General features: G+C 48.5%; 1 protein-coding gene across 1 annotated transcript in view; it reads right to left on the bottom strand.

Annotated features, from left to right (window-relative positions):
* Window positions 1-16,342, bottom strand: part of CTNNBL1 (catenin beta like 1) — a 110,702-nt gene that overhangs the window by 82,212 nt on the left and 12,148 nt on the right. Inside the window, exons 2-3 of the mRNA XM_072996583.2 lie at window positions 4,276-4,461; window positions 3,660-3,766 (exon numbers count right to left, since the gene is read on the bottom strand). Of these exons, the coding sequence (XP_072852684.2) occupies window positions 3,660-3,766; window positions 4,276-4,461 (293 nt within the window). The remainder of the gene's footprint in view (window positions 1-3,659; window positions 3,767-4,275; window positions 4,462-16,342) is intronic.

Here is a 16,342-nt window from a genome sequence, read left to right as displayed (position 1 = left end):
AATACTACTTTTATCTATGAGTTTTTATATATTTTTAATTTGCTTTTAATATAACAATAATTTATTGTTTTTAGCTTTTATAATGGTTTTTTTAGTTCTGTGCCTTGGGTCTTTTTAGGAGAAATGTGGGGTCCTGTTTATTATCTGTTTATATTTTAATTTAGATGGCAAGAGGATGGGAACCTTGTACTTTCGAACTGCCACTCAAGAGACCTCCAACAACGCCGTAAAAACCACCCCCCACTTCAGTCTGGCACAGCATGTTCTCCCCAAACTCCCTGGATGCAACACGCAGTGGCTCTCATGAGCTAACTGTCAGCTGCAGCTGGAAGCACCCTTCAGCAAACCTGGCAGTTCTGAGTACCTCGTAAAAATGATGAAAAACAGCTTGGGGAGGTTAGGGGGGCTGTCTGCACCTGGTAAGTGGCAAAGTCAAGCAAAGAACAGTAAAAACCATCCCCGAGGACACAAGCAGGAGCAAAGAAGGTGGGAGGGAGACCGGAGTGGTATAAAGGGAGGCTGAGGTGCACAAGCTGGAGGAAAGGAAGCCTCGAGGAGCACGCGGTTAAGTCTCAGAAGCTGAACTGCAAACCTCCAAAGCTCCGGTTCAGACCTCGCCTCTGCGGGGCTGCTCGGCGGCCCTTCTGGCCAGGGCTGCCCTCCCAGAGCCACCCCCCCCCCCACGCCTCCAGGCCTGCCAGATAGGGCAATCCTGGCCCGCGTTGCAGAGCTGCAGTGAAGGTGCACTCAAGTTGTTCAGAACCTGCAGGAGTTACGATTTCCAAGAGAAATCGGAGAAGCAGGAGGGATGGGAAGGTGTCCACTCAAAGGAACACAACGCTGTCAAAGGCACGACAAGCAAAGCTCAGATCAAGCCAGAAGAACAGGAGCCGAGCCTGGGAAGACAGGGTCGCCCCAGGTTGGGTTAAGAGAGAAGGCAGGTGGTGGAGAAGAAGGAAGCAGGAAGGGGCACAGGTGTGCTCGGCATGCCCCAGGAAATGGCCATGTGCTTCCAAGCACGGCAGAACAGAGTAGCACCTCCTGAGTAGGGAAGGGAAACGGCTCCCGCCCCAACTCCGTTCAATCCTACCATTCCGGCTCCCGAATGCCAGCACTGGGCATAGCCCAACAGATGCGAACATGAGACTTTGGAGGGTGGCTTGAAGAAGATGCCAATGGAACACTTTCTTCACCTAGAGATGACATTCATAAGACCAAGGCCTCGCTTTGGGCAGTTCTGGCCATCTGTTCTGTCCACGGAAGCTAGACAGATCCCTTGAGGCTGATTTAACCACTGGACAAGATTGCCTGATGCAACACTGAGAAACCAGAGAGAGAAAAACGTCCTCTGGGTTTTATCAGCCACACGGCAACAGTTCCCATTTCCCTAAAGGGTTCTAACTGCTCCTTGCTGTTTTGAGGCAAGATCACTCCTTTTTGGCTGCATACAGATACGGATTTCATACAAGAAGCTCTGAAACAGTGACTCTTTAAAAAGCCTCGATTCCTGATTCCAAAGCACTTTCAGCTATAGAGGTACGAATTCCACCTGCGACCCAGTTCTGCCTTATTCAGAGCAACCACCTCGGCTTCTTCCTTTTGAATCACCTGCAACTATTGAGATGGATCATCCTGACTTCAAGTCATCAACTACATAGATAGCTCTCTGCTCAACATATCTTCAATCCTCACGCAGCCAACACAGCCCAGAGAGCTGTAGTCCAAGAAAAATTGAGAAACGATTCTTTCCCAGGTATAGCGCATGACACCTCTTTCTTGGGAGATACCTCAGCACAGCAGGCTCAAGTCATCTTAATGATGAAAGCTCTACAGTGAACCTCCAAGAGATAAGCCGACTCTTGTCCGTACAGATACTTTCTACATTGCTGAGGGATAACAGTTATAAGCTTAATCGGTGGCAGGTTACAAGTTCATAAGCCATAGAGCTCTCTGGCAACAGACTGCCAAATTGTAAATGGGCAACAGAACTAAAATGTAGTTTTGAAAAATATCTGCCAGACAAAAATATTCTTCACATATATGTAGATGCAAGTGCGGACACGTTGTCTCCATATAAAATCAGTTAACACACCGAAATAGAAAGTGGAACCACTTTGGCGCCCTCGGCTGCAGAGTCCCTGAGGAACCAACACGATGGAATTTACATCAAGCCAGGCATTTGGGCAGCCCATTCGCAGGTTTATTTACAGAAAAGTGGGCTCCACAATGGTCCACTCTGCCAACAGTAAGACACTGTTACTTCACTTCTGGAGCTGATACTCTTATCACAGTGCTTGGACGACACAGTTTGAGAGAGATCACGATCTCAGAATTGCAGAGTTGGAAGGGACCCTTATGTCTTGACAAGCTGGAGAACCTCCCAAGGTGAGTTGGCACCAAAGGTAAGCAAAAGGGGATGAAGATGAAGCCACAGCAAGAGCAGCAAAAGGAACTGGGGAAACATTTAGACTAGAGGGGTTTGGGTGATGGCCAACCTCAGATATTGGATGGGCTGTCACGTGGAAGAAGGAGCAAGTTTCTGCTCCTTCAGAGGGCAGGGCCCAAATCAATAGATCCGGACTAAACATTAAGCAGACCCTCCTGACAGTAAGAGCAAGAGCAGCTTGCCAATGAAATGATCTCAGGAGGTGGACAGCTCTCCTTTGCTGGCGAGACCAGCTCTTCTTTTCTGTCATTTCACCGAGTCCTCTGATAAGCCTTGTTAAGCGGCTGCTCGCAGGGCGAGGACAAGAAGAGCGACTTCCCCACAGATGGCTAATATTCGCAAAAAGAGAGAACCTCTTTTTGCTCTTACTGCCTGTCAGCTTCTTCTATACTCAACCCTGCTGCTTCCTGCTTTATAAGGTTTACCTCGATACGCCACTATCCTCGGCCACATGAGGTTCAATAAAGTCTCTCCTGCTACTTTCAAACCCCGCTTCTGATTTAGAGCTGGCAAAATAAGAGTCTCAGGCAAAGCCCGTTGGCTCTGGATACCAATCAACAGCAGGGCAGAGATTCACCCTGAATAACAGCCTGCCAGATCTGACAGTTACAACCAAAGCCGACCCTATCTTAGAGATGAGATTGCCGATTCACACTGCTTGCAAAGATATTCAGCTCGGGGGAAATCTGAACGTACAAATTCAGAAATTGTGGGATCACAGAATTGTAGAATCATGGAATGAGAAGGGGCCTCTTAGGCCACTGAGTCCAACTCTTTGTTCAGTATAGGGGTAAAAATCAAAGGTTATCTGCCAGGTGGTTTTCTAAATTTCTCTTGAATTCCTCCAGTGCTGGAGTGCTCACCACCTCCTGAAGTCATGGGTTCCATCGTCGTACTGCTCTAACAGTTGGGAAGTTTTTCCTGATTTTCAAGGGATATGCTAGAAACTGTTGCTAGTTTACCCCAGACAAGCACAGAGCTTGGCTCCAAAACCTACTTGCAGCATAATTTTAATTTTCCTTCTAAGGAATCAAACAAACTCTGGAGCCTTGCAAACTACTTTGGCTCTCAATCTCTAAAGCAGCTTTGATTTAAAAGCCGGCCAAGTTTTAACTCGGGATGAGAAGCCTGCCCTCTCACCCTCTCCATAAAATGGAAGCCAAACACAACAAAACCGCTTCGAGAAAAAAAGCCAATCCCTTATAAGACTTACTTCTCTGGATTATCGGGGAACTTGATCCGAAGCTCCTGGTTCTTGTAAGACCGCTTCTCGAAAGTAAGGATCATCTTCTTTACAGAGCTTTCGTCCAGTGGTTCCTCCTGAGCAAAAAGACATTAATTTCCACCTGCATCACATCCTGTAGGTCAAGGGTTTGGGGCAAAGATGTCATTTATTTCCTTGCTGCACATCTAGGCTGCCTTTTCCCCGGCAGTGGGACTCAAGGCGGCTGCAGCAGTTTGTCGATTTTGCCTAGTGGTTCAACAGGGAGGCTCGAAGGCTGGGACTTCCCAGAGATAAAACTACTTTGAGCCCAAGGCAAAGCTGCCTTCCTTCCGAAGCTCTTCCAGTCAAACTAGCCTCCTGTCTGAAGGGCAGGCCAGATGGTGTTTTCTGTGCACACCCCTCAGTGCAGTGGTTCCCCACCTTGGGTCTCCAGATGCTCTTGGACTACAGCTCCCAGAAATCCTGGCCAGCGCAGCTTGTGGTGGAGGCTTCTGGGAGTTTTGGTCCCAGAATGTCTGGGGACCCAGGGTGGGGAAACCCCTGCCTTAGTGGGAAACCGAAAGAGACAGCAAGGCACCCCAGCCTCACAAGGCGATACACCTACCTCCTCCTCTTCCTCATCACCCTTCTCTATGATGTGCAGCAGCTTCTTCTTCTCGTCCTCCATCTCCTCTGCGGCGGGGACCTCCTCTTCCCGGTGACGGCCACGTTCCCGTTGGCTGGTTGGCTTGTGCCGGGCTTTAACATCATCGTCTTCATCTTCACGAGGCCTTTTCGTCCCTCGATTTGGCTACGAAGAGAAAAAATCAAATCAAGGAAGCCCACTACTCCCTTGCCTCTTGTACACTGTTTTAGAAGACCCAACGTCTTTTAGAGGCTGAAGCAGAGTTAGAGACAGAGGCTAGGCAGGGTTCAGCCTAGAAGCGGGAACGCAGTGGGCCAAGGGCAGCTGAGCCACTGAGTCTCACCTCAATGGCTGGGAGCCTTTCCTCAGAACTACCAGCAGCAGAAGAAGGGGCATCCCGGTGGCCCCTCTAATCTTATTGCAGGGAGCAGTGCTTGTCCGAGAGCCTATGGTGTCAGAAGAAATGCAGGCACAACAGCACCCATAGGGGCAAAGGCAACAGGGCTCACATCACCTCTGACGTCCTATACACACGTCTTTGGTAACAAACTAGTCAAGAACGGGTCAAAACCCTCAGGCAAGAAGAACAGACCAGAATCCCAGAAATCGAAGTCACCTGGAGATGTGTTTAAGAGGCGGAACGTAGCAGCAACAGCAAGTCCTTCTTGCTTAGAAGCCACTCTTGGCCTACACCAAAAGCAGGCATGGCTCTCCATGCAACAAAGCCTCAGAATTTCCAACAAGGGAGGTGCCAAAGGTGGAGGAGATTCATCCATCCGTATAACATGGATATCGCCCCATAGTGCATGGCGCTATTTCAGTCAAATAGTACACAATGACATACAGACATACAATTTATATCAACACATATTTAGTCCCCTGCCACAAGCCAACCCAACTTTAAATAAAAAATAAAAGTTGAGCAACTTAAAATCCCAGGCCAACATTAATAAAAAGTCTGCTTTTAAAAGGCTCTAGTCTTCATCCAAGAAGAAAGCAGCCCGTTGAACACACATAAAGCCAAGGAAACGTTATATTTGCCTTGTGGCACAGGGAAAGGGGGAGGGGAGCGGAGGCGCTTGTCTGAAGGGTGTCAGTCAGTAGAGGAAGGGTGTGTTTGCCTGCCCCTGAGCTCTCTGGCTAATGCCCTCTGGTCATTTTTACACCTGCTTTTTTTTCCAGTCAGAAGGAAAGCCCAGCCAAAGGGGAGATTTTCCCCTGCAAAGGCTCCTTTCTCCTTGCACTCACGTTAGTTCAGCAAACACAAGTTCGGAAACAGGCACTTAAGAGGAGCCGTGCGCAGTTCCACCCTCATTAAGATCCAATTAAGGAAAAAAGCATTCCAGCAGGAAGGACGCTGCTGAGTCCACCTCCCCTCAGAAGAAGCATCTATTGCACCCAGCTGGAAGTGGCAAGTTAAAAGTTCTGAAACAGCTGCAAGGATTTCCTTTGGCCTCCACTGATCAAGGCCGGAGACACTCTAGGTTGCTTGTCCTTATTTTTTTCTCTCTCTCCTTTTTTTTTAATTAAAAAGCAATGAGACCGCAGCTATAACGAGGGGCTAGGGGAGCACACGGTTTGTTCGGACGCAAAGTAATGTACCGTAGAAGAGGCTACATCACCAGAACGATTGCTAAATTAAAACTCCTCTACAAAGCCAACTCCATTTCCTCGGAGCCTGCAATCAATGTCATTATCGGCAGTTACGATCTGCTTCGAGCTCAACAGGGGCAAGGAGGGGGGGAGCCGGCTCTCATTTGCAACAAACAGAGTCGTTATGATAAATTATGAAGGGGCCTGGAGTGTAATTATTAATGCTGCCAGCACATCTGCACTCCAACGCCATTAAATTTCTGAAGGAAAATGATCACCCCAAAGTCCCCACCTGAAGGGGCCGGGGAGCCCTTCGCAAGGGGACTCTGCTCTGCCAGTGGAAAACCACGCTGGGCTGATTCAGAACATCCTCTAAGACTGCAACCAAGAAATTTATTTATTTATTTATTTATTTATTTGTTTGTTTGTTTGTTTGTTTGTTTGTTTGTTTGTTTGTTTGTTTGTTTGTTACCAAAGAAAGGTTTCCCCTTGTCCGCAAAACACCTTGGCAGGCAAAGAGACACTTGCATGCCAGGCCATGAGAAGACACCTGCTTTGGGGCTTCTTGTCGCATCCGGCCTTGCTGACAGCAGGAAAGAGGATGGATGAGACACAAGCCATTGGCTTCTCCGACAGTCCTAGCTCCTTCCCAGCTCCCCGGGAAGGACTCTCGTCTTGCGCACCGCGGGCCGAGCTTTCCCTCCAGAAACCGTGCACCAGACTGATTCTACAAGACAACCTCAGCTGGTTCCCTGACAATTCTGTGTGGTGTCCATGTGCCGCATAAACGTTGGCATCCAGCACCGGCCAACGGCCCACGTTGTCCAACCGGCAAGCAGGGCGTCTGAACAACCTCAAAGCCACCTGATACTAAAACGACTGCAGAGCCCCACTGGGAGCTGCAACCGTCCCTCCTCGCCTGGCCTGGAGGGACCTCTGTTGAGCAAGCTCCCCTCTGGATTGTTCTCCCACCTGCCTGAAAGCATGCTCGATGGATCGCTTTACCCCTATGAATGTCACCTCAACAAACGCTCACCATTTTCCCAACCACTGCGGGCTCGGAGGAAGGGTCCAACCCCATACTACTGCTCTGTATGTTAACCCACGTTCTCCCCTTGCTTCTTCTGCAGGGAGGAGACCAACAAGGGAGATAAACACACCCGATCACAGGCCACAGCATGCCTTCTGGCCATCCCTGGCTCACAGCCAACCCTCTTAGCCACACGTACGGTAGCACTTCGGCAAGGCAACAGCGGAAAGGAAAAGAACCGTCTGACATTCTCCCTTTGGCCCCCCCTTTTTTTACAGCAGGAGCCTGACGGTGGGGCTTCTCCCCCTAAGGACTCTTTGCCTAGCTCCGGGCAGGTGGTTTCTGCTCTTTGATTTAGGCTCCACTTTTGACTTATTCCGCTTCCTGGACATTTTGACGACGGGCCCGTTCTTCCTCAGCCCTCGATGGGATGACAGGAGCTAGAATCTCACTGGGCACCTGCAGAGAGCATATGGTTCGGGGAGCGCTGCAATATGGGACACACATTCCCACACCTTGCACAAGCTACCCTCTCCTTCCATTGCACCAGCTACTCTAAGAGAACCCAATGGAGGCTCCGTCGGCGCAAAAGCAAAGAAGCATGCTGCTTACAGACCACGCCATAGCACTTCAAGCACTCTCTGGCTGGTTTACAAGTTAATGATGCAGGCTACACATTGCCCCAGGGACGTGGTGGCGCTGTGGGTTAAACCACAGAAGCCTCTGTGCTGCAAGGTCAGAAGACCAGCCATCATAAGATCGAATCCAATCAACAGAGTGAGCTCCCGCTGCTTGTCCCAGCTCCTGCCAACCTAGCAGTTTGAAAGCATGTAAATGAGAGTAGATAAATAGGTACCACCATGGGAAGGTCACGGCATTCCATGTCTAGTCACGCTGGCCACGTGACCACGGAAACAGTCTTCGGACAAACGCTGACTCTACGGGGAGAGCACCGCGCCCTAGAGTCGGACGTGACTGGACTAAATGTCAAGGGGAACCTTACACTTTGCTTTCCCCCAGCGAGCTGGGTACTCATTTTACCAAACCTGGAAGGATAGAAGGCAGAGTCAACCTTGAGCCCGTTACCTGGGATTGAACCCCGGATCGTGAGCACAGTTTTGGCTGCAGTACCGTGGTGGCTCTGTGGGCTAAACTGCAGAAGCCTGTGCTGCAGGGTCAGACCAGCAGTCGTAAGATCAAATCCACGCGACGGAGCGAGCTCCCGTCGCTTTGTCCCAGCTCCTCGCCAACCTAGCAGTTCGAAAGCATGCAAATGCGAGTAGATAAATAGGTACCACCTCGGTGGGAAGGTAAAACGGCGTTCCCTAGTCACACTGGCCACGTGGCAACAAAAACTGTCTTTGGACAAGCGCTGGCTCTACGGCTTGAAAACAGGATGAGCACCGCCCCCAAGAGTCGGACACGACTGGACTAAAAATGTCAAGGGGAACCTTTACCGCAGTTTAACCCCTGCCCCAACGAGGCTCATTTAGGTCTTGCGCACCACCTTCTGCAAATGAAAGTTAAACTGCTTGCACTTCATTTGTTGTGCAAGTGGCATTGATGGAAGAGGCTCCTGCCCTTTCTTTTTAAGGCTGCCCATCCCCTTCAGACCTGTTATGGGCAGAGGCAATGTTTTAAAAATAAAATAAAATAAAATAAAATAACTGCCAGCTTCCTGCTGCTGATCTCAACTAGATGAGCTCTACTGACGCAGTGGGATTTACTCAAGTGGGGTCTTGCCATTCAGCAGCTGTTTTCCATAGGTCTACTTTCTGGCTGAGACCAGCAGCAGCATCCTCACGGATAGCAGAGCCCTTTCCTTTCCTCCTTCCTTGCAATGCAATTTATTCACTACCGCTGACCAAGCAGGGGCTTGCACACAACCTTGTACTGGGCAATTCTTGAATCTATTCCATCTTCCCTAGAAACAGATCCTTCCAGTGACATAAGGAATAATCCTGAGCTCTAGTAACTGCTGGCCTTTATCAGCAACTCGATAAGCTTGGAAGAGGGGTGGGGGAAAGAGGTCGGAGGAAACAAAGAAGCTGACAATGAATTAACTTATTCCATTTAACCGAAGAGAAAAAAGGAAAAGGCCCGCTTTGCATAGTGCAAAAGCAAAATAACCTTGTTACTATGGAGCTCAGAAATAATTTGTTAAAGAAATTTGAAATGAATCTTGTTAAGTGAAAGGGCTCCCTTTGTGCACGGATTTCTGCCAGCTGAACCGAGCTAGAAAGAGCCATCAAGGGGAGCTACCCATTAGCTGTCAATTTAGAAAGACTTCGGGAGGCAAGCTCCAAATCTCCAGCGATATCTTTCCAGCAACCTCTTAATCTTTTCTGTAACACCTGTGTTAAGCCAACCTGCTTTCCAACCCTGCTTTTTTGCAAGTGTATCTCAAAAGAAATAAGCCAATGTCAGGCAGGGTAAGAGCTAAACATTTTTTTTTCTGAAAAGGAAATTAAACTGCTTTGCAGAGGGGAAAATGTACAGACACTTCCAGGGATTGTATTTCATACCAGACAACAGGTCAGCAGAGAAGGGGGAACACAAGACACACACCTTTGCGCTGCTTGTTTTATGAAAGGCAAGTATTCTCACCAACACAATCCTCCCGTCAATGAAAAAGACCCTTCCTCGCTGGTCTTCTTCTTTGTTCGGGTCAGAAGCAACCCAGTGGGGCCTCTGGGGTGGGAGGTTCACTGAAAGCGGATGCTCGAATGCGTTCACATTCTCCAGGGACATGCCTTCGTGTCCTCTCTCCTCTTTGGGCTTAATGCTCTTGCCCGTTCTCTGCCATGTCTCCCCTCTCCCTAGACAGTCACCGCTCAAGAGAATGTTATCTTGCATTTCTGGTTGACCTCTTCTCGGAGCCACAGGGCTGTGGGTCCTGTTTTTGCTAACTGTTGTCTCTGCATATTTTACTGATCCTCCTTTGACCTCCATAGAGTCCTGCTCTGCTGCCTTCTTCTGGGACAGAAAAGCTCTGCCACCATACCACAAGCTCCGATCCATTCTACCAAGCTGGTCAGCCTTTTGGTATGGCTTCGAGGGAAGGGGGGGTTGCATCTCTGCTCTCCAGCCACCATACGGAGAAGCTCGCCAGGTAACGACTGGCGACGGCAATTATAAACACAGCAGCAGAGCAAAATGGATGGGTAATCTCCATCAAAGGAGAGGCTGCCCACAGACTATAATTGAAATTATAAATCCTTAAGATTCCCAGGGTGTTTTTATTCCTGTCTTATGGAGGATGCATACACAGAGCGAGGCGTATAGAAAAGCCAGGATTCCAGACCTAGTGGAGATGTCGGGGAAGATGGCCCTTTCGTGCAACCTTCTGCTCACCATCGGGACGTAACCCAGAGCAGCGATTCCCACCCTGTTGCTCTCGGACTCCAGCCCCTGGGAGCCTTCCCCACCAGCTGAGCTGGCTGGGGTTTCTGGACCCTGCAGCCCAAGAACCCCTACCTGGGTTACTCAAGGCAGGGAGCCATGGCCTTAGGTCCTGCCATGCGCTTGGCCTTGTGTGACCCGAGACAGAAGAAGGACTGGCAGAAGAAAGCCCTCCCGCCTTCCCTCACTGCCGTTTCACAAGATGCTGAGTTCTGGGGTCGGAAGATGGCAGCCTGCGCAAGGCTTTATCCCCTTGGCCGATACCTGGTCAAACACAAGCAATCCTGCCGGCAATGACAGGGAAACATATCAGCGGCAGGGAGCTGGACTGGAAGGCAGCCCCATCTTGACAAAAATGACACCTTTGGCACCCAGCGGGTTTGATATCCAGAGACAGATTGCCCCCCTCCGTCTACTACAGCCGTCTCAATCACCGGGCGCCTGCGAGAGCAGACAAGAGCCTGCCATCAATCCTTGTCTTGATTCTCAGCCGCTCTTGGCTGCTCTCAAGCATGCCGCTCTGCAAGCTGGAGAGGCAACAGAGAGCCGACCGGCTGCAACAGTCTAGATCACGTTTTTTTGGCCATCATGCCGATTGCTCCCCCCCCCTTTCCTCTCCCAAGGTAGATTGGAAGAAGAACCCTGAAAATTGCTGGACTTGGCTGTCACCCTCTCATTATCGGATGTAATCAGATACCAGACACACGGGGCCTGGGCGCAGCTTTCCTGGACCAGTGCGGCAGCAATATTTAATCATCGGTTTAGGGCCATCTGCAACTGTTCTGCTGCGCTGTATAAAGGTTTATGGACTCCCGAGGTCTTGGCAAGCCAACAGGTGCGGCGACGGCACATGGCGCCTCCTCTCCCTTCCGATCGACGCCTTGTGCCAAGCTGAAAGGCATATTGCCCAGGGCTGCCCAAGCCGCACCTGGCAGAGAGGGAGTGCCACCATTTGATTCAGCAGGGAATAAATGAAATGTTGAGGAGAGAGATATCCAGGAGAACTGAGTGGAAAAGCAATTACTCCAGCGGGCTAAGGGAATTGGGGGGGGGTGTGTGTCGGTTTCTACAGGAGGCCTGGCTGGCCCCATCTTTGCTTCCCAAAAGCAAAGACCTTTCTCTTTGAATGCCTTTTTTTTTGGGGGGGGGGTGTTGCTTTTGCTTGCCTTGATTTAGTGTGGCATTTGTTTGAGCCTTTTTAGCACTTATAGACTTCTTGTTTTAAGCTTTAAATATTGTCTTTTCATGATGTAGGCTGCCTTTGTATAACTCATTGTTTTTCTGCTTTAAATACTGCCTTTTAATGATGTAAGCCGCCTTGGGTCCTATTTTAAATGAATGAATGAATGAATGAATGAATGAATGAATGAATGAATGAATGAATGAATGAATGAATGAATGAATGAAGTACTTGCTGACTTAACCTTGAAAGGTCCAAAGAACTGCACAACTACCAAGTGTTCCTGTGCAGAGGCATCATGTTTTGGGAAGGACAGGTGCGCTAATACCTAGCGGTGAACAGGTACCGCCCTTCCTACCTACCTTGGGAAGCCTTCCCCTACAGCAGACCAGGACAAAGTGCAGCCCGAGGGACATCAAGACAATTTATAGCTTTTTGTCTAAAGTTGATCAGTTGCTTATCTTTAACATACCACGAAAAACCTCTTTAGTATTTGTGAAGATTAACCAGTTTAAAATAAAAACAATCATAACAGCACTGTTTCATTTTATTTTTAAGTAAAGTTGGTTCGGCCCCTGAATACAGTTCAAATTTTTCATGTGCCCCCCCTATAGAAATTAATTGCCCACCCCTGCCCTATAGTGTGTGGCTGAGTTCAGACACACGCCACTGGAAGCATAGGTGAAAACACAATCAAATTTACAAAAAGAGAGATAAAAACATGGTGGCACCTTAAAGACTATCTTTTATAATTTTTTTAATCTGAGCTTTCATGGACAACATGGAATAAAAGTTAGTCTTTTAAGGTGCCACCATGTTTTTGCCTTTCTTTAACTTCTTGTTTTTATTGTGTTTTCACCTATAACGCTTGCACAGACTGGCACATGGCTTACCCCTTCCTACAAATGCCATTGGAAAGGAAGACGTCTCCTCTGCAGGAGGCTCATCGGAGATAACCTCTGTCTTGCAATTCCGGCGCAGGTTCTCACGGTGCCACAACCACTCAGCCTGAAACTAGGAATGTGACACGAAGGTGCCTTCCCTTGAGTTTGGTTGCTGGCAACGTCAATATAGCCACACACGGGGCTGGTCCGTTACCTACACTTACTGCAAACAAGATCATCTTACACCATTGATTACGGTGCAGGCAGAGCACCGGGTCCCTCGTTAACCCAGCAGTGCATGCAAATGAACTGCCATCTTCTTCCATAACTCACCCAAGTGAAAATGATCCCAGAAAAGTGCAACGCCAGCACATTAACTCACGCCGAGAGCCAAAAAAAGGGGAAAATATGACAGACACACAGTCCCAGACCACTGCTCAAACAAACTGCCCAGCAGCGGCCTGACCACAGAGATGGGCCAGCCTTACAGAGCTGCAGCTTGAGTCTTAAGGCTCTGCATGGACTCGGCTTTGCAGCCACTCAGCGCAAGCAACCTCCAGAGGACACACACACCACCCTTCGGCCTTAGAAGGCCACAACTGGGCACCCAGTTTTTCTTAAGATCCCTCCCTGCAATGTTTTCTTAAAAGAATGTGAAGGGTGGGAAGTTTAACTGAAAAAGGCTCCCTTGTGCCCTCTAGTGGCCGTGTTTTTTATATTAACCCCCCCCCCCCCAAAATCTGGGGAGCCACCAAAGCATGGCAAAATGACCCAGCTCCTGCCAACCTAGCCGTTTGAAAGCATATAAAAATGCGAGTGGATAAATAGGTACCACCTCGGTGGGAAGGTCCCGGCGTTCCGTGTCTTGTCGCGCTGGCCACGTGACCACGGAAACTGTCTTCAGACAAACGCTGGCTCTACAGTTTGGAGACGGGGATGAGCACCGCGCCCTCCAGTCGGACACAACTGGACCCAACGTCAAGGGGAACCTTTACCTTACCTAAAATCTGGGGAGCCACCAAAGCATGGCAAAATGACCCATCCATGTCCTGGAGGCAAAGGGAACATGATGAGCCAACCTATCCTATACAGAAAGGATCCTTTGTTTTGCACAAAGCAGAGGTTAACAAGTTATCTGCATTGAGCCACCTCCAGAGGAGACCTATTCAGTATCAGGAAAGTGGGGGGGGGAGGCTTCCCAGGGTAAGAAATACAACCTTCCTTTCCCCCCTGATGAAACCATTCCACTGAATGCTGCAGAAGGTGCAGAACAGAGAACCTTAGGAAGGAAAAAGGAAGGAAATTTGTAACTTCTGTCACTGAGTAATACCCAGAATGTGCTTTGGAAATAAGAAAATAAATAAAAATCTTCCCTCCATCCCTGCCAAATCTAACTTGCAAAAACCTCATCCGAATGAAAAAAAGGGGGGAGGGGGCAGCAAAGATTTGATATATTCCTGGATAGATTTAAACCCTCCCCACCCACCACCCACCCCCAGCAACTTTCACTGCAGGAGCCTTTCATTTCTAAAACCAGGAGAGGGGGAAAAATATGAGCAAAATCAATCTTCTTTTTCCAGACGAGCTGCTGAAACAAGCAAGCCCGATGAAATACAGCGCGGCATTACATTTTATAATGTCTTGCATGGCACATGCAAATTGCATCAAAAATACTTAGAATTAAATAAAAGGGTCATAAATAACAGCAAACCACAAGAAAACCGAGGAAATAAAGACAGGAGAAAAATGAATGTTTTCACTTGGGATTAGAAGGAAGATGAAGAGTTGGCATAAAGTACAGAAAATACATGAACCGGAGTTGGGGCACGTGCAGAGAACAGAGGGTGGGGGGGAGGAAGGAAGGAAGGAAGGAAGGAGGGGGTCACCTCAAGACTGCAGAGAGCTTGACGTAAGATAAAAGCAGGAAGGGGCTTTCTTCCACCTCAAGAGGGATCGCACTCAGCAGATTCCACCATCACCCCTTTTTGATTTATGGCTGGTGATCCATTTCCTACCCTACGACATGCAGGTGATCTCTCAGGAGCTTCCTCAGAGCGCCCAAAGGTTTATAATTAAAATTTAATGGGAGAAGGGGAAACGCCATTTAGCGCCTGAAATTAAAACACCAGATCTGCTTTAGACACTTTAGCAAAAACTTCAGATTTCAGAGCCAAAGAGGGAATGTTTAAAAGAGAATCCTCCACCACCGGTTGAGCCTTTTCGCATCTCACAGACTCAAGCTGCCCTCCTCCCTTCCCGAAATGCAGGGACTTCCATGTTTCTCCCCCCCCCCCGTCTCTGCTGGGGGACGGAAGCCTCTGGACAGGCACAACTGGAATCCAAGCAACGACCCGGTTGCAGACAGAAGAAGCTTCCATCCAAAGGCCTTCCCAACTTCTAAGACGCCACGGAAATCAATCTAGCCGAACTCCCTTAAATGACAATGTCCCCCTGTAACGACGCTGGCTAAAGCTTCCGCTGCTTTTTGGGCTTCCTACTGAGCGCTGCTCAGCTTTTGCAAACTCAACCCTGTGGCTTCCTTTAGGAGTCAGCTCATCTTGTATTTGGCCCTTCCTCTTTGCCTGTTGCCTTCCACCTTTCCCAGTATTGTTATCTTTTCCAGAGAATCTTGCTTTCTCAAGATGCGTCCAAAGTAGAACAGCCTAATTTTCAACATTTTTTTTCCTCCAGAGATCTTTGGGACTTGATTTGATCTAGGAACCACTCGTTTGTCTTTCTGGCAGTCCGGAGAATCCACAAAGCTCTCCTCCAGCACCACAGTTCAAAGGAACCGTTCTTTCTCCCAGTCAACTTTCTTAACTGTACAGCTTTCACATTTTCTACATGGTGACTGGAAATCCAAGATTGTGGATGATCTTGGTCTTGGTCTCCGGTGATGTCACTTTACACCTGATGACCTTTTCCAGTTCCTTCATCGCTGCCTTCAGAGTCTCAGTCTTCCGGTTCCTTGGCTGCAGTTTCCATTTGGATTGATGACTGAACCAAAGTGTACATAATCTCTATTTCAATTTTTTCATTGTCAACATTAAATTTGTTTAGTTCTTCCGTAGTGATGATTTTTGTCCTCCTAACATTCAACTGCAGTCCTGCTTTGATACTTCCTTTTTTCACTTTCACTAAAAGTTGTTTCAAGTCATTGCTGCTCTTTGCCAGTAAGATGATGTCATCTGCATATCTGAAAATTACTGATGTTTTTTCCACCCATTTCCACTCCTCCTTTCTCTGAATCTAGTCCAGCTTTCTGTATGATATGTTCTGCATACAGATTGAACAAATAAGGGCATAAAATGGACCCTTGTCTGACTCCTTTGCCTAGAGGGAACCCTTCTGTCTCTCTAGATGTTGTCCTCATGGTAGCTTCTTGTGTGCAAGACAGGTTATGCATCAGGACTAGAGATGGGGGTATTAGTATTCGTATACGAATATCCCCCCACAGGTGGAAATAAGGAGGGTTCGGCCCCATGGAGCCGGACTGTCCACTCACCATTCCGCCGCTCACGAGTGCTGCATTGCAGAGAACAGCACAATAAGAAGGTTCTGTCAAGTGTACGTAAATGGCAGAATGGTGAGTGGACAGTCTGGCCCCATGGGGTCAGATCCTCGTTATTTCCACCTGTGGGAGGAAATACGTATTATTATATGAATATGAATACCCCCATCTCTAATCAGGACAATCAAGGGCAAACCCATTTCCTTCAGAACAACCCACAGCTTCTCATGATCTACACTAAGACTTTGTTGTAGCCTACAACGCACAGTTGTAGCTATGGTTTTTCCTGTCGTGATGTATGGAAGTGAGAGCTGGACCATAAAGAAAGCAGACCGCCGAAGAATTGATGCCTTTGAATTGTGGTGCTGGAGGAGGCTCTTGAGAGTTCCCTTGACTGCAAGGAGAACAAACCTATCCATTCTGAAGGAAATCAACCCTGAGTGCTC

Source organism: Pogona vitticeps, chromosome 4 (genome assembly GCF_051106095.1).
Source record: "Pogona vitticeps strain Pit_001003342236 chromosome 4, PviZW2.1, whole genome shotgun sequence".
In the NCBI taxonomy this organism is placed as follows: domain Eukaryota; kingdom Metazoa; phylum Chordata; class Lepidosauria; order Squamata; family Agamidae; genus Pogona; species Pogona vitticeps.
This window is presented reverse-complemented; position numbering and strand designations above follow the sequence as displayed.